The sequence below is a fragment of the Triturus cristatus genome, chromosome 3_2 (genome assembly GCF_964204655.1).
Source record: "Triturus cristatus chromosome 3_2, aTriCri1.1, whole genome shotgun sequence".
In the NCBI taxonomy this organism is placed as follows: Eukaryota; Metazoa; Chordata; class Amphibia; order Caudata; family Salamandridae; genus Triturus; species Triturus cristatus.
Genome location: NC_140584.1, coordinates 92233718 through 92258308, shown reverse-complemented (window position 1 = coordinate 92258308; position 24591 = coordinate 92233718). Strand labels below are relative to the sequence as shown.

At 41.6% G+C, this 24591-nt stretch overlaps 1 protein-coding gene across 1 annotated transcript in view; it reads right to left on the bottom strand.

The window, feature by feature from the left end:
• Positions 1-24591, bottom strand: part of ADCY5 (adenylate cyclase 5) — a 1541762-nt gene that overhangs the window by 795353 nt on the left and 721818 nt on the right. Inside the window, exon 3 of the mRNA XM_085647314.1 lies at positions 8936-9057. Within this exon, the coding sequence (XP_085503440.1) occupies positions 8936-9057 (122 nt within the window). The remainder of the gene's footprint in view (positions 1-8935; positions 9058-24591) is intronic.

Genomic DNA, 24591 nt, shown 5'->3' with positions numbered 1-24591 from the left:
TTGGGAGGGTAAAAGTATCCCAGGGGAAGCAATGCAATATCAGAATTCCTTAGGAGAGGGGTCCTGGCATTGGCCAAAATCTGTCCCACCGTCCATGTTAATCACAATACAGTTTTCCTGTCCAGCTTTCTCCACGGCCCCAATCCACCCCACACTCGACACCATAATAATCTACTCATGCTATAGAAAGTTAACAAACCTCAGTCTACTTGCAAGCCAATGTACTTCTTTGTTTTCCAGCTTGTGGTAAGTTTCTCCTAACTACTCTTTCAATTTGGGGCACATGTGCCATGACACAGTCATAAGGTATGGAGGCCGGGGGTAATTGCAAGATCACCCTTGGAGGTCTAACACGATCTGATCTCAAGGGAAGCTTGCAGAGCTGGGACACTTTTACTTTTACTCTTCGGCTGTTCAACTTAGTAGTGGCGGGAATTAAGGCATGTGGCTTAGCCCCCCCCTAACGGGCTGGAACCTCCCATTCCTATCCCGTATTGTAGACTGGGTTTGACTGATTTTGAACGGATGATCCATAACTGCCTGAACGGCAGCTGGTTCCACTCTTGGGACCTCTAGAATTGAAGATTGTGATGATGCAGCGTTAACTCCAGGGAAAGAAGCAGCCCGCTGACAGCTACACACGTCAAGCCTCCCAAGCAAAAAGACTGCTTTCCCCAGTTCACCCTCTACCTTCTCCAGCCTTTCCTCTAATTTCTTCTAACAGTTAGTAAGAGGGGCTAACGCACTCTGGAGTTGTGACCCAAAATCCCAATGCACTTTTTTGAGATTCCCCAAAGTCAATACGTTCTGCAAACTGCTGTTTTGTCCTTTACACGGCCCCACGTGGCAAACGATGAAATTGCCCCTTGAGGGCCCGGGGGATTAGGCCTCGTCTCATGATAATGACACTGTGGACCCACCACTGTCAATTGCTCGAATGCCCTCAAAAATACCGGCTGATCATGTATAATTAAATCAACAGATGTAATGCCATTTGGGAAATCCCTTCGTGGGGTATGCATAACAAGGATGGCCAGTTGGTCTTCTACACAAGTTATTTTATCCTCAAGCACTCCCACAGCATAATTAAGGAAGGATAACATTGTATTTTGCGTTCTAGGTCTCTTCTGTCCTGTGTTAATGGCATCACCTTTACATTTACCCAGCTGTGAACAGGAGTTACCCTGGGATCCGGGCACGCACAGAAAAGCCAGACATCAGTATATGGACTAAGACAACAAAGTACTCACTGCCCCTTCAACGTTAGAGGGGTGGCCCAGCCCCTCCTCTTCCGGTTGCTGAAGGGCTCAGGATTGGCCCGCCCTTGGCCCAGGCTTTCCCCGGACACGTCCTGTGACGCTGGTGATGGTAGGCTCTCTAAGTAGCTGCAAGGGCCACTCCTACTGGATGATCGCAGGCTGGGACAGCGAGTCCTGCAGCGGCCGTAACCCTCAAGCAACATCCTTGAATCAGTTTTGCAAATTCTTAGTGCATTTATCCTGTCCAATTTGCCCGTACTACGATATAGATGAACAATCCATTTAACCCCGGGTCTAAAGTAATCAGGTCAAATGAACAAGAAATGCTCCTTGGATTCTACTACCAAGCAGCATAAAGGACATAATGAAGACTTGGTGGAGGACGAGGACCAAATAAATGTGAATTGGCAAAGGGCAAAACACCATATCTAAATTTCAGGTACAAGGATCTTGCGAGTGATGGATTGATGTAATCCAAAAATTCCTTGCCTTTAAAAACAGCTTTATGGTTTAAGAATGCCCTGGAAGATGTCAAACATAGCAAAATTGTAAAATGCCTATTGATGCTAATTATTAGCATGCAAGACTTGGTAAACCGAAGACTTTTTCTACATACTGGAATCCCCCCCCCCTTTTATAAAAAGTGAATAGGATCCACATGGAGCACTTTTATGTAGCCATTTGTTACATGGAGTGTATATTACTTAACTGTGCATTATCCAATAAAGCAGAGCCACTTTACAATGCCTACTGTAGTGTACGCTTGCTTGTGATGCACAATGTTTGTGTCCCTGTAAGCTACAAGCCACACATATTGACTCTTTAATAAAAGGTAAGATTACCTTATTCATATCCATATGGGGGCCAGAAACATTAAATTACTATTATGTACTCACTGATATTAGCTCAAGTCTCATTTGGTAAAATTATAAGAGAGGATGGTTTCTTCTGATGAACGCAAAGCGATTCTTTGCACCGTCATGGGGGCCTTTACGATTATTGCCTTTGACATGTTAATGTAAATGATTTGCCCTTTTATGGATCCATATAAATGTGTTAGGCACAGATCTCTGGGACTCTTGCATACAAGTCCACAGAAAGGGTTTTACCAGACCTCTGACAAGGATTCTGCTGCAGCAAATTGTATCTACTATCGAAAACACTTATATTAGTAATGTGCACAACTGTACGTTTAAATAATACATGCTAAAATGAAAAACTTGTAGTAGGCAACCATACTTAAGTATTATAGGCCTGCATGTAAATAAAGTGCTGAACTAAGTTAGTTAACTGCTGATGCATGTTAACTAGAAATAATACATTAACACAGAAAAGCCTGTTTTTCACATTGAATAGTTGTTCTGTGCAGGTTTTTTTTCTTCTCTTTGCTGCAGATGTTGCAACTTCAGAAGTTAGTGACTAGATACTTGTTTTGTATCAGACAACTGATAGTGAAGTTCTCATTGGAAGGAGACATTATTGACAGGAAGAGTGATTCATGGGAACATGTTTTGGACCACAATGAAACAACTTTGTAACCTTACTGGGACTAATGTCTGAAAGTCTATTATGTTTGGGTGAGAGCATGGGAGTAAACCTGTCCCCAGAAGTCTCTGATATTCTATTGGTGGACGAAGAAGATAAAAGAAATTAATATTGCACCATAAAAATTGTGTATTTATAATTGTGCAATTGTTTTGCATCTTCCTGCAGCCTAAGGTCTTGCTCTGAGTCCATCAAAAGTGGATGTTAACATTTTTTGGGAAACATTAGTGCCTATTTAAAGTGCCTGAAATCAGCACTGAAGAGCTGAAAAATGACCAGTTAACCTTTACATGTCAGGCTTGATGTTGCACCCTGACTGCAGCAGTTTCAATAACTTTGGATCAGTCTAAGGTAAAGCTAACTAATTGCTCAAATCAACACATTATTTTGCAGACAGTGGGTTACGTGGCAAGGACAGATCTTTCTGATATATGTGGATCAAGCCCTGACCAAAGAACCAGTGGCCAAAAACATAATATAAGCAAAGAGCCTGCTGATATTCTATTGGTGGATGAAGAAAACGAAAGAAAATAATGCAGCAACATAGAATTTGTGTATTTATAACAGTGCGTGTTCCTAGAGTAGTACACAGAGAGCGCAGATCAAAGACATCAGACCCCATGGGACACATCTTTCGGATTCCTTTCATGACTCTCTAACAGGAGACTCACCTTTTGAGTGTCTGCCTTTCTTCGAGTGAGGCTATTTACTTAGAATATTCTTTGAATTGTCTAATTAACTATTTGTTCAAATCGTCACATTATTTAGTAGATGGTGGATTATGTGGCAGATCTTTCCAACCTATGTGGATCAAGTCCTGGCCAAAGAACCAGTGGCCAGAAACATAAAATAAGGAAAGCTTGAATCTCAAATTAAGTTAGAAGATCAAAAATGTTTGATGTCAACTATGATTATCATTGCAGAAAACAGAGCATCACAGTTTAAGAAATATTCTCTATATTCATATATGTAGAAGAATAAGAAAGCTATTTTTCGTAGCTGCCAAGATCATCTATTGGAATATATCCCACTGGAGTTTATTCAACTAAAACTGCAAATTATAATTTTAAAAAAGGAAAGTGCTTTCCTAAGAATGCGAGATCAGTACTGGAGAAGTCGGATTTCATAAAATAATTAGGTGTAGTGGGTTGTGTCTTATGAAAGAAATGAGATGTGCCTCGAAGGGTCCGATTCCGATCTCGGCCGGAAGGGCTACAAATCCGATCGAGTCCGATTCATAGAGCCGATTTCTGACCTACTCCTACTGTGTATGTGCGAGCAAGTCCGATGCATGGGAAGCCTCGTGCTATGACCGACTCGTACCCATCAGCGAAGCCTTCTGAGCGACTCAAAGATGGCCGACGCATACAGCAAAATGGGTCCGATTTCCGAGCGACCAAGTATGATGTGCGTGTCGAGCAACCAGATCGAGTCGGAGCCCCCGACTCGAATAAGCTACGGAAAGCAGGCTTCAGGGGTCTGTAGCGGGCCCGCCTTTACACTGGGCCCTATGACTCGGTCACTGGGGGGGAGCCAAGGGTCCCCCCTACACATACATGCATGGTGCGGGCAGGAACGAGGCGTGCCCATGATAGGGGGCGCACTTCTCCGAGACGTGCGTTTTTCTCAATGGGAGCCTATGTACGCACCGTACAACAGGCTCCCATTGACTTCAATGGGGCTCCGAATGACCCGAGTCCGTCAGCGCTGCATCGCATCGTACTCAGTCGCTCGAAGCCCAGCCGCCCAAGTCGCTTGGAAAGCTCTACGGGTGCGAGTCGGCCGGAGGGCTTTCCGAGTGAGATCTGAATCGGGCCCTAAATGTCTAAACAGCTATATCATTGCTGATACAGTATTGTTTTTTCATTGGCCAGCAGCATTTTCCATGACGTTGGCTGCGTTTAGTGTGAAATGCTCTTGAAATGTAGGTTTTGTAGGGCAGTAACAAGCAAATCCTCCTTTTCTGTAGAATAATTTCCTCCCAGGACATGTGCATGCAAAATCATCATTTATAGCAGAATTTTCACGGGCAGGTGATATTTTGGAAAGATGACAAACTCTGCAACTTTGCTTAGGCTCAACGTGATCACCTTCACAAAACTTTTCAGGTGAGAACTGAATTTTGTGCCTAGTCATGTTTAGATCCCAATAAAGCGCGAGTCCTAGGATAGCCCTTAAACATATTTAGAATTGATAGCACAAGACCCGGTACCGACGGATAGAGCGGGGCCCCTTTCCCTGAGTTGAGACCAGGTTGAGGTGAGGGCAACACCCAATTTATATGGGTACCCGGTTTTGATTGCTTCTGAACTGACCGGTGCGGTAGGAATATTTTATTCACACAAACTCCCTTTTGGATTTCTTTTTTCACGTTTTCACATTGAACCACAGCAGTATCATAGGTCCTGATGAAAGCCCTGATACTTTACGATCTAAAATGGGCAGAAACATGTTGACCGTTTGCTATGGACATTAGCATAATGACAAACTTATTTATGCTGGATTGCCATATTGCTTTTTAAATATGACAAGGGTTCTCTATCAATAAAGAACTTTTGAGCACCCCTAGCCATTTTTAGTTCACACTATTATTATTTAATACTGCTGACTTTAGGATCTCCTTCATTGATCTATGGGTACAATGTTATCCTTGATAAAATCTTTGGGAGATCTGACGACAACCCTCTTTTGTTGCGTCTTCTTTGCACGTGACCAGATCGCTATTTCAGGAACTGGTTCGGCATGTTGAAGTGCACAGACCCAAATGATGATAAAAACTAACCACCTTAAGTGATTGATGGGTCCTGTTTAAGGAGGTTCTCTCTTATAGAGCTGTCAGATTAAGAATGGGGAATACTCTGGCCTGTTAGTGTTGAATCTTTACTCAGCTTAAGACCCGGGTTGTTTCAGTGTTTACTATATTGTTCTCTAGGGGAAACACAACCTGCTGGTCTATCTTTTTCAAAAAAAATGTTTTCCCTTGGACCTCCCCCCCACATTGATATGTGTTATTAATGTTTAGGTACAGCCAGGGCCACTGGAATTATGGGAGTCTGCTGAAGCAGCATTTTCAGCCAATCATGGATTTACCGCACCTGCTGCATAATCCACTTTCAATTGAATAATTTACAGATTGCAACAAAAATTGTGTTTTTAGTCGAAATGAACCACAAGGTACTCCAAAAACGGTATCGCCTATGGACCTGGGTAGAAGCAGACACTTCGCAAAAGTTAACTGTCACCTTTCAACTGCTCAATGCCATCTTCTGGTTTTAAATTAATACTAATTGGCCTGGATACCATGACTGTGTGTTGAAAAACACAAGTAAAGTAGCACTGCCTTCGTATGTGCTCCATGATGTCACATATTTGGAATTTCTGGCAACATAATTTGGTCTTCCTGTCGCATAATTTGGTCCTCAACTGTTGCATGTATCCAGTTGCCCCAGTTATAGACTTTAGGAGAAATAGCAGCCCTTGCATCTCTTGGCAGGTTCTGGATTTGGGAGTACACAGATCCCCTATAGACCAACCCTATCAAGGTTTATGGCCCAGGCACTGTCAGATATTCTTGAGTGGTTTCCTGAAGATATGGGTCTTAAATGGCCCAACATGGTGGGGGCCCTCAACCATCCTCAATTGTAACACTGTTAAATTGGCCGTCATTTTACCATGAATATGATTTTCGTTAATATGAACCTGGCCTTTCTTAAGACATATTAATGGGAAGTATGCCACATCTTATACCCCCAAAAAAGGGATCACAAACATTCATTCCTGGTGATATTTCTGAAAATAAAGAAAATTGCAGCCAATACATCGCGGACCACTGGTGAAGCTATGTATTCTTTTCCATATTTGTACCAATCAGAAGGCCCAGAATTTATGTCAGTAAAGCAGGCATTCATTTTTTTCCATTCCTGCCTTGAATAAATCAGACCCAGTTCTTAAAAGATCTGTGAAGAAGGGTGCAGACAGAGTGCAAGAAAGACAGCAAGGCATTGAGTTAGGAGAGGTTGTAAAAGTAATGATCACCCATCAGACATGTCTGACGGTTTTATCAGGCATGAATAGGAGACAAGTGCCATTTTAGTAGAGAATCCCAAACAACTAAATGCAGGTGAGGTGTCCACCACAAAGTAAATAGCGACACTCCTTTCAGAAGAGAGCTACGTTTACTACGGAGTGGTTATCTTAGCAAAGGTCCTCACCAACTGTCAACCCTACCGCAGTCTGCTCCCAACATTCTTCCAGAACCCTAACGCCTCATTCCGTTCCACCTGCATGCCACACCACCACACCAAGGCATTGCTGCCTGAAGACCCATTCAAACCTACATTAAAGTACAAAACATATACAATACGTATATATGGTCCCTTCGTAAACAGTTGAAGGAGATCAGCTGTCATGGAAAAGAAGTCTTCCAAAAATACCGAATCAATCACAGAGTCAACACCTTTATCGTATGATGCCCTCCACCAGACATAAAGACAGAGTTCTTCCATAGGACGAGAGTTGTCAGTGGTGTGCTGGAGGAGGTTTGTGGTGGTGGAGTACTTTAATAATGGGATTTGTCTTGTCCAACTATAAGAAAGGAGTAGAAAATGTGATTGAAACTATCTGACTGAAGAGGCAAGTATGGATGCTAGAGGTGGCCTTCCAATTTGTGGGGTGGAGAGGGGTAGATCGCTTTATACCAATGAAGGAGGTGAGGGGATGCACCCCTAGCAACCACTAGAAGAGATACAATGCAAAAGAGAATGCACCAGCATATATGGAATGCGTTCTTTGGTAAGGAAAACAAACACCAGAAGCATTTGTAAATTAGTGCAGAGCAATGGAAACCACAATTGAGTTTGCAATTTGTATAGGTCAAATTTACCTTACTATGTTAATTTGTAACATTATGCTTTTCAAATCTCCATAGGATTTGATAACCAAAAGTCCAGTATTATTGTATGCTCATGAAGAGTTGAGGAGACATAATGGCATATAGAAAAGGGTGATTAATTTGGAGGAGGTCGCTGGGTCTAGGTGGTAATAAAATGAAGAGCAGCCAAGTGCAGAGCTTAAAGAAATGTTCTTTATCGATATTGGCCATTAAAAAACATGCTATAATCAAGTTTAGACAGCATCTAAGTATATGAGTGCAAAAATGTAGTCTTGTCCCTTCCTTTGGAGATGGAATAAAAAAAGTTCAGTGGTCGGCACCAAAGAATGGGATGCAGACACAATTTTCTGGAGATACACTGACTTTATATAATAAGGATGAGTGCAGCTAGAAACAGACAATGTCATAAATGGTCACATTTGGCCAACAGCGAATAGGGATTGGGTTATGCTGGAAGAAGCTGTGAATGGACTGACTATTGCCATGAATATACTGTGATGGGATGATTAGTTCAAAACTTTGCAGCAATGCATCACATCAGCCATTCTCAGTAACCTCAAGATACCCAACAATTGAACCCTTACTATAAATATTTAAGATTAGCAGAATTCAGCATTCAAATTTATTCTACTGCAGGAGACGCAATAAACCAAAAATGTTTTCAATATTCTCAGCAGGACAATCGAATGCTGTTCTAGTATAGTAGAAAATTATTTAAGAGACCACCTTTTGCAAATCAGAGCAAAATGTGACTGGCTAAAATTCTTGAAGACTTCAGAATAACAAGATGCGGTCACTATTTGCACAGATCCAACCTTCAACAAGAATTGTTGCACGATGCTCTCAGTGCTTTACGGTTCATACAATTCAAGTAGAAAAATGGAGGCTGGGATCACAGAGGACTTACTTTAAGTTTGGATATTTTAACAAGGAATCCAAACAAAGTGTAAATGGTGCACGTGTCTTTTCCTCCATCTTCGTGCAAAGTGTAGCTGAGGGGAGCCTACGCAGGGCCAGAAGGATCAGATCTATGTCACATTTTCAAGATAATCATTGAATATGTAAATCAGCAGCATTTTAATTTATTGTGTACACAATTACATTTATCTGTATCTCCTGAATCTCTTTCTGGAATCTGGACATAGGTTGTACACCCCTGGTGTTAACAATTAATTCCAACCACAGTGTAGGCACGCCCCTCCCCGCCACAGTTTGCAATGCTTAGGCAATGGTTTCTTACCTCACGTTGTCATGTTTCTGAATGTAAATCTTATGAAACATCATATCCTCTTGTTTGGCATTTATGTCGGCTTTCATCTCCATGGCAACATGACGAGGAAGTACAGAGAGCAGGAGGCGCTCCTGTGGAGTCAAAGAGACAAAGCAATTAAAACACCTGCCGCCTAGTTAACACACTCCGTGATTCACTCAGGAGAACTCGGCTGTCATTTCAGATGAGTGAGATGTGAAAAAAGCGATAGTCCCCCACGATAGGAAGCCACATAGGGGTGTATTCATGCTCTGGCTAGAGAGAACATGTTTAACTTGTTCTACCAAGTCAGCTGTGACACTGCCATTCGTTAATCATACCCACCTTCCATACCAGGTGATGGCGCTATACATTCAATAGATGGCCAGCTCCAAAATGAGACGTTTTAGTTAAATGTTAAAGACTCAACATGCCCCATCCACTGCCCCAAGATCTCGATCATCAGGGCACACATACAGAGAAGATTTTTTTGTCATTTGGTGAACAGCATCTAAAACGTGCACAACTGATAATTGATTAACTTCATCCTATAAGGGCAGTGCCTTAGCCCATACCCTTCAATTTGAATCCCTTTTCAAAATAGATTGCACATGAGGAGGGTCACACTGGCCTACAGGGCAATCAGGCAGTTCCAGAAGGGCTGGCCTGATAGGTTACTGTGTGGGGTGTTTTTTGGCTGTTTGTGGGCCGGCTTTATGGTCTGCTGGAACAGTTTTCACTATTGATAACCCTGATATTACCACAAACATTGCCTGCAGCAAGCTGAAATCCATGTTGTTAGCAATTGGGTTGTAGGTTGACTGGGGTATGACCCCTAGTCAAGCAACAACCACAATCTCTGTCAGGGTAAGAGACATGTAAACCCTAAATTAACCTGTACTCACCTTCTGGTAGCTTGGTACAGAGCAGTCAGGATTAACTTTACAGGCAATGTGTAAAGTATTTGTTCAAAACTTTAAACAGTAAAAGAGTGAAAACACCACTAAAAAGATTCCACACCAGGTAAGATAAATAAAACCCAATTTAATCAATAAAACACGACCAAAATGACAAACATTCAATAAATAGAAGTCGAGATATGAATGTTTAAAGAAACAACTGTGAAATAGCCGTTAGGAGAAATAAGTGCTTATTTGGAATATCTGGTCGCAACAGACCAAAACAAAGTCAAAAGTTCAGGCTGACCACGATGGAGCATGGGCTGGATAAGGTACTCCGATAGGCCCGCTGAGCAAAAGTAACTTGATACAGGCTGTGTTGCCGTCGAAGAAGATGCAGGGTGCAGCTGAAGTGATGAGTCGATGTAGAGCAACACAGTGGAGGAGACGTGTCGATTTTCTGCATGCTACGTTGGTGACACATCATTTCTGTGTGTGATGTGCTGGTTCCAAATGCGATGTATTGATTCTGTTCCTGCAGCAGAAGATGCATCAATTCCAAGTTTGATGCGCTAGTTCTGAATACGATGCAACGGTTCTGATGCATGCAACATCGTTGATCGCCAGTTTCAGAGAGGATGCATGGCTTTTGTTGAAGCAAGCACCTTAGGCCTCACTTCGAAGGGTCCAGGACTGGGGTGGCTTCACTTGTTAGGGCAGGATTACAGATGGCAGAGTCCAGGTGTAGCAGCAGAAGGGTTGGAATTCTTTTATGTCCCTGAGACTTCAGATCAGGAGGCAAGCCAGCAAGCCCTTCGAGACACTATGGGTACAAGTGATGCAGGTCCAGTCCTTCTCAGCGAGGCAGGGGAACAGCAGCAGCAGCAGGGCAGCACAGCAAGGCAGGAGTCCAGCAAAACAGCACTCCAGCAGAGTGTCAGTCCTTTCATCAGCTCAGCAGATCATCTTTCTGGCAGTGTGGTCACTGGTCTGGAAGTGTTCTGAAGTGGTGGTGTCAGACGTCTACTTCTTATATTCAATGGTGCCTTTGAAGTGGGGGAGACTCTCAGAAAGGTCTTTGAAGGTCACAGAGGTCCTCCCTTCCTGCCTTGACATCAGACTCACTATGGGGGGATATAAAGCTATTTGTGTGGAGACAGGATACAGCCTATTCAGGTGTAAGTGTGAGGCTGTGTCCAGCTCCTCCCTCCCATCCTGACCCATCAAGTCACACCTAAGCTCGCTTTGTGTGTAGCCCACCAGCCACCCACGCCAAACTGATCAGAGACAGGCAGCCGGCTAAAATAAGAAGAGACCAACTTTCTAAAAGAGATCTTTCCTGAATGGTAATTTAAAATCTGACTTCACCATAAGTTAGGACTTTAAATTTGGATTCCAGAGACACTAGACTTGGGGGTTTTATCTCTTCACAATTGGAAATTACACTTAGAAAATGTAATAAGGTAATCCCAATGCTATCCTATGGGAGCAATAGGCCTTGCAGTAGTGAAAAACGACTTTGGGAGATTTTCACTACTAGGACATGTAACACTAAAAAGGACATATCCTGCCTTTTAAATACATTGCACCCTGTACCTCTGGGTTGTCCAGGGCCTAGCTGAGGGGTGACCTATGTATAAAAAGGGATGGTTTGGGACTGGCAAAAGGTCTATTTTGCCAGGTCTACATGGCAGTGTAAACTGTCTACACAGGCTCTGCCTGAGACATAGTTAAAGGGCTACTTCAGTGGGTGGCAAAATCAGTGAAGCAGGGCCACTCATAGTATTTAATGTACAAGCCCTGGGTAAGGGGGTACCACTTTACTAGGGACTTATAAGTAAATTAATTATTTTAATTGGGAATTTGCCAGTTACCATGTTTAGGGGAGACAGCACAAGCACTTTACCACTGGTTAATAGTAGTAAAGTGCACAGAGTCCAGCCAGAACAAACGAGGTCAGAAAAATGAAGGAGGTAGGGAAAAGGTTTGAGGAAGACCACCCTAAGGCTGTCAGGTTTAATATATACAGTGCAATATGTAGTGCCCCATACCTTGCATAATACCTGTACAGCGTGTTTTTAGAAGCTCAAATGTAAATGCAAATTGAACATGTATACAACATTTTTAGCTATCTGATTCATTAACGGGGCCACTTTTATTTTTGATGCCCAGTATCATCTGTTCCAGTCTGACCCTGGTCATGTAAAATGTCGAAGGTCAAATTAAGAAACATTTAAGTCTTTTGATTTCCAGCTTACTTGAAATTTAGTTACTAACTGGGCTAGAAAGGAAGTCAAACTTGCATAAGTCTTATATAAGTGTTAGTCCAAAGTTCATCCTTCAGCATCAAAAGTATGGAAAGCAATTAAGGAACTTAACTTCCGAAAATTCCATCATTATCCAATGTACTTGGCTTTTGGCTGTGGACACACTGGACTGCATAGTGGACGTGACATCTTTAAAGCATATTATGTGTAAATAATATTTTCATCATAAAGCATGCTTTAAAATTGTGCAGAAAAAAACAATTGTTCCCCCGCAGTAAACGATTTAGAGATTGACCTAAGTGTTTGGCTCAAGCTATTTGATACCACAAGCTGTATAAAATGATATTGCGGTCTCTAACATTTTTATAACGTTCTCTAACAAGGGCTGGCTAGTACATTTAAAATTAGCTTATTTTTATATATATATTTATTTATAGTTTTACCGCATTTAAGATTTACCTGAAAAGCAGTTAAAGTTTGAAGATGTTCACTTATTGAAGAAAAATGAACAATTGACAGTTGTTTTCCATTTATGACGTCCATATAAAAGAAGTTAATTGGTAACAGCACACTATAAAAAAAAAACTTCAAAAAACGTAGTTCAATGTAATGAAATTAGATTATAAGTGAATTGACACAAGTGGTCAGGCTCATGGGCCACCTCTAATAAAACTCAGTAAAATTCATCAAACTCGATTCCAATGAGGCACCCACCTAAAAGCTATCCAGCTGGCATCAGGTGCCCAGTAAGCTCCAGGAGACTATTAACTTCACCAGCGCATCAAGGCACTCACTATGAGTTGGCTGTGGTGGTATCCCTAGAGGGGTACGGTCCCATCTGATTCCAAGTGGATGGGTGTTCCCGCCCCTGGTAATTCCTGAGGCAGGAATGCAGAGCCTGGATTTACTGCATGTGGGAACACCCCTGTTCATGCCAGGTCTTGTGGCTTACTGGACTAATGCGTCCACTGTGGAGGCCTGTGTTTCAACTTCATGGTCACAGGTTCAAATCCTGGCAGGTCTACTCAGCCTTCCACCCTTCTGAGGTGGATAATTGAGTACCATTAAGTTGGATAACAATAAACATCAGTTATTCAGCGCCAAGATACCCTTCTGGGTGAATGTGTGCTTTACAAATACCGGTTATGTTATGTTAAAACCAGTGAGGCCCCAGGCTGGGCAAAGGGAACAACCCCTCTGCCTGCCCCCCTTTGACCAAGTCTCTAAGCTGGCTGGATGTTCCAGTGCTCCCCTACAGCAAAGCCTGGTCTGCCTGCCCACAGTCCTCTCACCCCCACTCCATGACCCAAGATGCCCCACCTACTCAGATTTACCACCTGCTCAAAGCAGATGCTAATGCAAACCAGAAATATCCCCAGAATCAGAGATAACCTGTGAAAAAGGAGCAAGTAATTCCAGGTCCACATGATTATTCGTCATTCTGGGGGCTCAGACTTGGAATAGCTGCAGTGTGGTAGGCGGCACAGAACGGAATCAGTAACACTGTTCCCAGTCTGTCCCTCTCTAAACTCTCTCTGGGCATCTAAAAATGACGCCTCAAATCTCGACCACCTGTTCTCATCCTAAGGACATACTAGATTTGGGGTTCCAATGAACTTTCAACTCTTAGTGCAACATCTGTGCAAACTTTCAGTAAATAACAACACAGGAACTTCTACACTTTGTGCAACGTGTATGTATAGTGTAAGATTAAACAAGGCCACTCTGTGCAGTTTGTATGCAGGACTTGAGCATACATATGACAACTTCCTACATTAAAACATCATCTATGAACAACGTGGGCATAAATATGGCTACTTCCTCCACTGTGTGCAGAGACAATGCATAAACATAGTCACTTAACATACTTTGAGCAACGTTTGTGCCTAATATTAGGAACAATCATAGGATGTTCCTACATCTTGAGCAATAGCTATGCTTATTTTCAGTTTGAACATCACCACTTGTTACACTTTGGGACAAATACATAATAAGAGAATGAATATGGGTACGTCCTGTACTTAGTTGAACATCTCTGAGTAATGTCAGCAAAATCATCCACACTTCCTACACGTTGTGCAACATCTATGCACAGGGTAAGTTTAAACATGGCCATTTTCTTCACTGTGATAGCGTATATGCATAATTTGTAGTAACCACTAAACTCGGAAAACTAGCTGTTCTGATATTTTTTAAACTATATGATGGGGTTTGTGCACAAAGAAAATATAAAGGTTGTTCTCTGAGAGCGATACATTTCGAAATAACAATTTAGCACCAGCCTTCCAGCAAGGCACCATAAGTGTCAATTTACCAAAATGCTAGGGGTAGCGGAAGTGACATCATGTGCCATTTAACCTTTACTTTCACTCACACACATGCTAACACATACATGCACATATTTTACTTAACTCAGCTGCCAGTGGGTGTCATATTTCAGTCAATTGTACTCCATTCTTTATTACACTATTAGTCAATAATATATTATTCACAATTAGTGAAATAAAACATTTACAGAAAACAAGGAAAGTTGAACCCCAACTGGTGTCCATAAGGACGAGCTGTCCCTGTGCCTGGGTACTGATTTTGCCACCACTGAGGCCAGGTGTTGAAAAGGCAGTGCAAGGGTTCACAAAAGGCAAGGCATGGAGTACAACTGCAACCCCTGGCAACCTCTAAATGACGTTCCTGTAGGGCACTAAGCACATGCATTCTAAGATAGACTATGTTTAGTGGGACTATTGAGGACAAAGCAATAGGTTCTGCAGCAGATTAACATTCTTCTATCCGCATATCATTCCTCTGCGTCATAAAAAAAAGGGTGTGTCTTCCAGCAGATTCACTGGGCTTCACTAAGACTGTGGAGGTGTTTACCGACAACAGTGTAGCAATAATGGATCAATACACATAGATTTGTCAATGCACTCAAACATAGGCTGCACTGCTAGCCAGAATCTCAAAGGCGCTTCAACAAATGTAGAAGATACGGATCATCATACTCACGAAGTGGTATAAATTAAACATTTCTGAACTGAATATCAAAATACAAAGTCACACTTGGTATAAAAAGCTAACAAGAGAATGGTAAGAAAATCTGTAATTCTCAAGGAAGTGCTGCTGAAAGAGGAACGAAAAACAGGTTTATCAGTGTGCTCTTGTCTAAAGTCTGCCAGCTTGATTACTACAACTCATTGGACGTCAAGCTTCCCACGAAAACCACTCACAGCCTGCAACTCATCCAAAGCTTTATGTCTAGAATACAATACAGTGAGTCTTTGCAGTTCAAACTTGAGACCCTCCAACAACTACAAGGTCTTTAGCTTTATCTACAATGACATCAATCAGAACAAACTGTAACAGCTACAGAAACTAACTTTTTAGCCAACACAACCTCAAAATCCGAGGTGACTTATGTCACTTCACTCCAAAATGAAAGAAAAAAACAACAAGCATTGGCAATACCAATACATCCCACCTGCAAAGCAGAAGCACAAAACTACTGGCTTTGTTTTTCAGATTTTTTTATGAGAAAAACATTTATGAAATGGCTGCCCATGTTTATGTATGTGTTCACAACTGCATCCTTTCAATGTTTTTTATAGCATTGTTTTTCACAGATACCACTCTAAGATGGCTTTTGTGCATGTGTGTGTATATATATATATATATTCACTGAAAAAACCATAGGTTTCAGGGACGTTATAGTTATTTGGACATTTGACTCATATAAAACCTGAGAAATTCGCCCGTTATAGTTAGTTGAGCTAACTATAACTCGCGCGCCCGCAATGCACTGGTGATGACATCACATATTACATCACTCATGACATGGTCAGTGACATCACTGATGACATCTCAAATGACATCACTGATGACATCACTGATGACATCATCCAGTGAATGTATGTTTCTGTAAAGGTTAAATATTTTTCATATCTATCTATGCCAAGGTGTATTGAAGAAGAAAGAGTGAATTTACATGTCCCTGAATGGATTATTTAGTAGGTGTGTGACTGACTGTATAAGTGAGGGATTGAACATGTGTTACTGAATATATGGGTTAGTGACTAAACTGTGTGAAAGTCTGTATAAGTGTCTCAGTTGGTGTATAAGCGGCTGCATGGGTTGGTGAGTAGCTACATGAGTGTCTATATGGGTTATTGGTTTGTTGTATGAGTATCTGTATGAGTGCCTGAGTGTCTGTGTGGGTGAGTCGGGGATGTGTGACTCTGTGCATACATGTCTGAATGGGTGATTCGCTGGTTGTATGGATTCAAAAGTACATCTGGGAAGGGCTGTATGGGTGAGTTAGTGTATGTATGGGTGTGTTGGTGAGTGAATCCATGTCTCACTGGTATATGTGTGAGTAACTACATATGTTTTAATGCAGTACATGTAAGTGTTGGAGTATATAAATGACTATACGTGAGAGTAAGTTATTTGAAGAGTGGGTGTATAAAAGAGGGTCTGCTTGTATCAGTAATTGTATAAGACAGTAAGTATGTGTTAGTATCTGCATAAATAAGTGATGTGGTGTGTGTATAAATAATGCAGTTGGTGTGTATAACTGTATACATGAGTAAATTGCTATGTGATTGATTCTTTGCATGACTGACTAGGTGTGTGAGTAACTCTATGGATGAGTGGCGGCCTGTGACTGTATGTATAGGTGTATGAGTGCATATTATAGTACTGTATTGATGAGTAACTGCATGTATAAGTGAGTGGATGTGAGTGTAGACCTAGGAAATAGTGGGTGGTATGTAGTATCTGGCATTGTTGTGTGAATGGTTTCAAAAAAAGTAGTCTGTATTTTAGAGTGTGTGTATCAAAGTTTATATTAGGCCATCAGTATGTGCATCAGATTATCAGGTGGATGATGTCATCAGTGATGTCATTGGAGATGTCATCAGTGATGTCACTGACCATGTCATGAGTGATGTAATATGTGACGTCATCACCAGTGCACTGCGGGCGCGGGTGTTATAGTTAGCTCAACTAACTATAATGGGCGAATTTCTCTAATTTTATATGAGTCAAATGTCCAACTAACTATAACGCACCTGAAACCTATGTTTTTTTTAGTGGATTTCTAAGGTTTTTTAAATGCTAATTCCTAACTATAACGTCTGTAAAACCTATGGTTGTTTCAGTGAATTTTTTTTTTTTATTATTTTTATTTTTATTGAATATGATCTGTTACATTCATTCAAACAATTTCTTTAGAAACATGATAAATTCTTAATAAAACAACAAGAAAGAAAATATATCAAAGAAGAGAACAGAATCATTACAGCCCAGTGCATATGAACAGCTGAAATGGGAGATAAGAAATATAAAATAAAAGTGTCAATCCTTTTCTTATCAGGGGGAAGATCTTACTTTCGAGTACCAGTTGGAGATTGGGGCCCAAATCTGAGTACCCCGGGCTCTAGCTTTCCTACCTCTTGTACTATATATAGCTGTCTCCTGCTTGTATATGGCGAGGAATCGACTGAGCCACATCTGATAGGTGGGTATATTGGTGTCTTTCCAGGAAGCCGCCAGAATAATGCGAAAGACGGCAGTGCCCAAGAAAACAATCCTCTGTTCCTCCAGACTGTACCCTAAGGATTCATCGTAACCTAAAAGATATAGGGTAGCGGAATATCTAAGATTCCGGCCAAATACTTGAGTCCAGAATCCTCCAATCAGTATTTGTAAATTGTCTAGTTTTGGACATTCGGCAAACATGTGAATTAAATTTGCCTGTCCTTGTCTACATCTAGGGCAACAATCGTCTACTCGTAGTCCCCAAGTAAAAAGTTTAGCCGGCGTAAAATAAAGGTCGTAAATAGTTTTAAAGTATTGTGCTTTAAGGTTAGATGCTAGAAATAATGTTGTATAAAGGGTTAGGGAATAATCAATATCTACATCCGGATTTCCAAGTTTTTGTGCCCAGGAACTCTCAACACGATCTAGGTCGTCATTAGAGGATTGAGAAAAAATATCATATAGGGTACCTATCCTAGTTGCTCGTTCCTCAATAATAGAGAAAAAATTGAAACTACCTAAATTGATATTAAGTTTAGAATTACGGATGTTGGTAAAGACTTGAAAATATTTTAGATAATCTGTAGATGGAATATCAAATCTCTGTTGTAACCCCTCAAAAGATGGAGTAATATTCTGTCCAAAAAAATGACCGAGTGTATATATGCCCTTATTCTCCCATCTCTTAGAGACATTGTCTATCAGAGATGCTGAAATAATCTTACTGTACCAAAGAGAGGTGTATCTTGTTATTTTAGGTATTCCTAATTGTTTGGAGGCAAGTTTCCAGATTTTCCATGCATCTCCCATCACCTTAAACTTTGTCTTTTTGTAATAGGACGTTTCGAGTTGTTTCAGAAATAGCCCTTGACATTTATCACCTAGTCCAAGTTCAAAAATAGAAGGAATATAAGAGTCTATGTTGGGTAAATTAGACGATTTTACTCTAAAGAGCAGGCCCATTTGTTGAAGTAATGTCGCCCAGAGATAGAACGTCAAGTTCGGGATACCAAGGCCGCCTCTATGTAGGGGGAGGGTTAATAGTGGTAATGCTCTCCTTATTTTACCATAATTCCATATGAATTTAGATATTGTGGAGTCAAAGATTTTAACAATACTACCGTCGGCCATCAATGGGATAGCCCAGAATAGATAGAGTATTCTAGGAAATATACTCATTTTGATGTAGTTCGCTCTCCCTATTATTGATAGATGTAAGTTATCTACCCTCTTGAGATCTGTTTTTACTGCTTTAATCAAGGGATCATAATTAAGCCAGTTAATTTCTTTTACCTCAGGAGAAATAATCACACCTAGGTAGGTAGCATTTTTGACTTTATAGGGGCTGTCATATATAGTGTTGTTAGTACATAAAACCATGGTTTTGTCTCTATTAAGTGAGTAGCCAGAATAGAATCCAAAAACCTGGGTTATTTGTTCTATTTCTGCCACTGCGTCAGCCGGTTTGGTTGTGAGCACAGCAATGTCGTCGGCATATGCCAATATTTTGGTAGAATATGAGCCCACCTTAACTGGTTGTATTTGAGGGGAGTTAAGGAGCTTTAAAATTAAAGGATTAATTACTAGGGCAAATAATATCGGGGAACAAGGACAGCCCTGCCTAGTGCCCCTCTGTACCTCTACAAACTCTGACTCAAAGCCTTCAATGGATAGTTTAGCCCTTGGGCTGATGTAAAGGGCTTTTAAGGCTTTGATGAAGCCTGGGCCAAAGTTGTTAAATTCCATAATTTCCCATAAAAACCGCCAAGACACTCGATCAAATGCCTTTTCGGCATCGAGTAGGACCATCGACATTTCTTCCCCCCTGGCAGCCATGATGTCGAATAAGGCAATGGCTCTACGGGTATGGTCAGTTGTTCCTCTCCCGGGGATGAAGCCATGCTGCCAAGGGGATACCAGATGTTCAATGACCCCCCTCACTCGGTTTGCAAGTATCTTGGAGTATAGCTTTGAGTCAGAGTTTATAAGTGATATAGGTCTGTATGAAGATGGAAGCTGGGGGGGTTTCCCCTTTTTTGGGAATATCGCTATATTAGTGTGTTTCCAGGACTCTGGTGTAGCTGAGTGATGTTGTATTCCAAGAAACGGATCTAATAGATAGGGTAGTATCTGTTTACCCAATACCTTATATAGCTCTAGGGGGATCCTATCAGGGCCAGCCGCCTTCCCGTTAGCTAGGTCCGATAGTGCGTTCTCTAGTTCTACCATTGTAATTTCTTTCTCCAATTCTTCTCTATCTCCTTGATCCAGTATTCTAGATACCTCTGGTTCCGATAGCCACTCACTGAGAAAAGTTTTTATGTCTCTTGCAGATAGATGTTCATTATCATTTTGGTATAATTTTTGGTAGTATTTACGAAAGACTTCCACAATGTCTTGAGGGAAGGTGTACTGTTGACCCTCGTATTCAATATTCTCTATCTTTTTGTATGTTTCTTTTTGTCTAGTTTTAAGAGCTAATTGCCTCCCTGCTTTTTCCCCTGCTTCATAAATTCTGTCTCTGTTGGCTTGATAAATTTCTGCTGCTTTTTGTGTTAGCGAGCTATTAATTTCTGTTATAAAGATCAGTAATTTTTGCAATGTGTCAGAGGTTGATATTTCTTGCTGAATTTGTTTAGCATGCGTTATTTCCAGATTAATAAATTCCGCATTAAGTTGTTTATTAATGCTATTCTGAGTTTTCTTACGGTTAGCTACAAAGGCTATAGTCTCTCCTCTAATTACTGCCTTAAAACAGTCCCATACGCTGAATCTGGGTGCACTATATTGATTACTATCAAAGAAAGATTGAGCACTTGATGTAATATAGTTAATATAATCTGGATTAAAAAAAAGCTTTCGGTCAAACGTCCATTGAGTGTTAGGTCTATTAAAGTTATCCAGTTCAAAAGTTAACGTAAGTGCGTTGTGATCAGAGATGGTTTTGGGGGATTTAATTATATCTATTAAAGCTGTCCTGTGTATTGATGTCATAATGTAGTCTAGTCGTATATACTTGTTGTGGGGATAAGAATAATAGGTGAAGCCATTTTCCTTCTGTCTTAAACTGTCCCACGTATCCCTTAAATCATAACTATCCATCAAATGGGATATAGCCCTATAAACTTTAGGTTTCCGACCACTATACTTCTGTGGGAGTCTGTTGTTCACTAGTTTTTCAATATTTATGTTAAAATCCCCACACAAGATAAGTGGACCGGCCCAAGAAGCCAGTTCTAATTCAAGTTCGATAAAGAGTTGTGGGTCGTCCAGGTTGGAGCCGTAGAGTGAGCAGATAGTTATATCCAACTCTAATTGAACGACAGCCCACCTACCATTCTTATCGACAAGGCGGCGTCTAGGACTACCCAAACTAGGTTTTGCCAGAATGGCGACCCCCCGTGTTTTAGACGTTTGAGATGTTGCTGCTATCAAATTGAATCCGGGGATTTTTAATAGATTTTTATCACATCCAGCTATGTGGGTCTCCTGAATACAGAGAATATCGACAGGATCCTGTCGTAACAATTGAAAAAGCTGGGCTCTTTTTCTCCCGTCATAGAGACCCGACACGTTCCAGCATCGCAATTTTACTCTCCCCATTCAGACCTATTTCCCTTTAACCCAGTACCATCAGTATTACATAATTTGCACCACCACCAGCCAACATTAAATTCGATAATTGCACTGATTTTCCTCACTCCGTTCTCATTAGTCATATTTAATGTAAGTCTCCATTCGCTAAAAGAGATTAGCGTATCCAAAGAGCTTTTAAGATTTCTTATATTACAGATCAAATTCATTTCTGCATTTTTTTTTCCCCCCGTATCCCCTCCCCTCCCCACCCCCCTTCCCACACCCCCTCCCCATCCCACTCCCTACAAACCCCTACGACCCACCCCCCACCCTCCCCCACCCGTAATGTGAGGCAATTGGACTCTATGAGAGTCTTTAGTGATGGAGAGACGCTCCCAAGCCAAATCTAGACTGAAAAAAAAAAAAGATAAACTATTGAAGAAGAAGAAAAAATAACAGAAGGAAAAAGAAAATAATAAAGAAGGTATAGAGAGGCATATAGAGGCACATAAAGACAACTTGATCTAATATATCTTTGTTACTATATAAAGTCTCAGTAATGTCCAATATGGTCTCTGTTCACCTCTCCCTATTCATCAAGTCCAGCATCCAAGTCCTTTGATCTCTCTATTCCTAAACATCACTAATAGGCCTTTAAGTGAGGCTATCTAAATATTCCTTGGCTTTTACTTCTGAAGTAAAGAATTTGGTTTGGCCATTATATAGAACTTTCAGTTTAGCTGGGTTATTAAGGTATACTTGTGCCTTCTTCTCCATAAAAGGTTTGATAAGTTGTCGCAGGCGCCACCTCCTTTTGACCGTAGTGTGACAAAAATCTGGTCTAACAAAATAGGAAATAGAGTCCCGAGTCCGCCGAGCTTCTGGCCTGGCTTTATCTGAGACAGCTTGTCGGAGAAGAAAGTTTCCAAAAAATACTAAGACTGCTCGAGGATAATTTCCTTGTTTCCTAGCGCCTTTCATTGTGATTGGAATTCTGTGCACCCGTTGCACCTCAAGCTCCCAGTTCCATGAAGAGAGCTCAGGAAGTGTGTCTTTAAAGAGTTGGATGATGAAGGCTCGAATATCCGTACCTTCAATATTTTCCGGAATTCCGAGGACGCGTAGGTTGTTGCGTCGTAAGCGGTTTTCCATGTCCTCGAGCTTCCATCTGACTTCAGTTAGTTCTGCTTCATGTAATTTAACTTGTTCCTGTGTGACCTTAGCCTCTGCCTCATTAATGACTATACGATCTTCCATTTCTGTCATTCTGGTATTGAAGGTGTTAACTGATCTTGACAGTTTACGAACTATGCCCTGGACCTTCTGTAAAGCTATTTGTGCTTTGCGTCCATCCCTAAATGTTTCTTCTCGATGGGAGGCAATAGCCTGGAGGACTGTATCCATCACCGTGGAGAGCGTAGCATCCTGTTGATGTGGAGAGCACCGATGCGTCGGTCTAGAGCCGATGGCATGTTCTTGGGACCCCAACACAGTAGAAGGGGAGTAATCCCAAGTCAACCCCTGGGTCCTTTTCTTCCGTAGAGTAGCTCTTTTATTTTCCCTAGACTCTGCCGTTCTCACCGCATGGTCATTCTCAGTCTCGGAACCACTGTTAGATTCAATATCAGATTCAGAGTCATCTGACCATCTTTCGTCTTCTATCCCTTCCGATATTGAATAGAATTCTGAAGGGTCCCTGTCGGTGTCGGTAGGGTCGGGGTTATCTCGTCTCCATCGATTTCTTCCTTGCCGTCGGAGGTCTCCAACAAGTCTCCCAGATTTTTTGAGATGGCTCTAGGATCTGCAGTCCCCTGATCACCTCCTAGCCCATTACATATGGGCTGTTCTTGCAATATTTGATCTTCCTGCACAGCCAGAATCACTGGGGCTTTACTAACCAATGGTATAACTGAAGTGGTCTGTGTCTGTGTCTGTGTCAATAATGTTGAAGAGGGTGACAACACAGTAGAAAGTACAGGAGTATCATATAAGGGAAAATTCTCCGTACCTTGTGTTCCAGCATTAGGGTCTGTCCCAACCTTAGAATCTGTTGTTCCTGCCAGTGCAGCTGAAGGCTCCTCGCATATCGTAGGGCTGTCCTTTCTCATAGTTGTAGAAGTATTTGTGCTGGTATTCATTATTTCCCTATCCTCGATTCTGCCATTCTGAGTTTGTCCACAAGGTGTCACTGTAGACTCAGGGATATCCACGGCTAATGGAGAAACGGTTGATTTCAGTACTGAAGAGACCGGAGCAAGTACTGAAGCGGGAGTTTTCCGAAGCAATTCAATCACAGATGGACCAGCTGCGGGTGTACTCGGCTGTTGTCTCGATCCCCTTGCTGATTTCCCAGCTCCTGCATCGCGATCAGTAACCTCCCCACAGTCCTCCAAACGTGTGCCGCCTCGTTTCACAGCCAGCTCTTTGTCACGGAGAGCCTGCTTCGCTGCTCTAGTCTTGGCTGCAGCAGCGGCTATCGCAGTGGCGTTTTTTGGCGCCATGCCTCCAGGGACACAGAAGACACTCCGTGAGGGAGAAGCTGTGTCTGAGAGCAGAGTCGATTGATCCAACTCCAAAAGTCCGTCTTGCTTCACTCTCGTAGCTGCCCCAGCAGTCTGTATACGGGCAATTAAACGCAACACAAGTACCCCAATCAAGGAGGTGCAGAACGAAAAACGTAACTGTAATGCACTCGGGTCCGGTGCAGAGTTCAGAAGTCGGTCTTCCAGTCTGTTGCCGGACATCACTCCAGGATCGCAACTAGGATTTAAATGGGAGCGAGAAATGGGGTGAGTCCTTTGATTTTCATCGTTATTTAATTTAATTTAGTCTTCTTTTAAAGCACTGGCTTGGGAGCTGCCTCGTAGCGGTCTAACAGGCCGCCGCCATCTTGCCTCCGACCTCGCAGATCTGTTTAAAAAACCTTTGTTTCAGTGAATTTCAAAGGTTTTTTAAATGTTAATTTAATATTTTAATATTTATAAAACCTATATGTTTTCTATTTTTTTTTGTAAGATTTTGGAACTCTATTATCCTTTTTTTTTATTTGAAAAATATGTAATATTTTATATCTTCAAAAAAAAAGTATGTATATCTTTTTTTAGAAAACTGAAGTCCCGTACCGGTAATGTACCAAGCTCCATCAGCACGCGAATCCTATCCGCCATATTGCTAAACTCATAAAGGATGCGCATTTCGTATCCAACGGGTTCGTTGCACCACGTCCCGCATAACATCATTTACGCATGTGGCCGCGTATGCTATGAGTACGCAGTACCAAGCCGTGCCTTACGTCATGTACGTATGGGGTCACTCGCGTTGCGTATGCGACGAGTGCATGCTGCCAGGCCCTGTGTTACCATAGCATTGACAT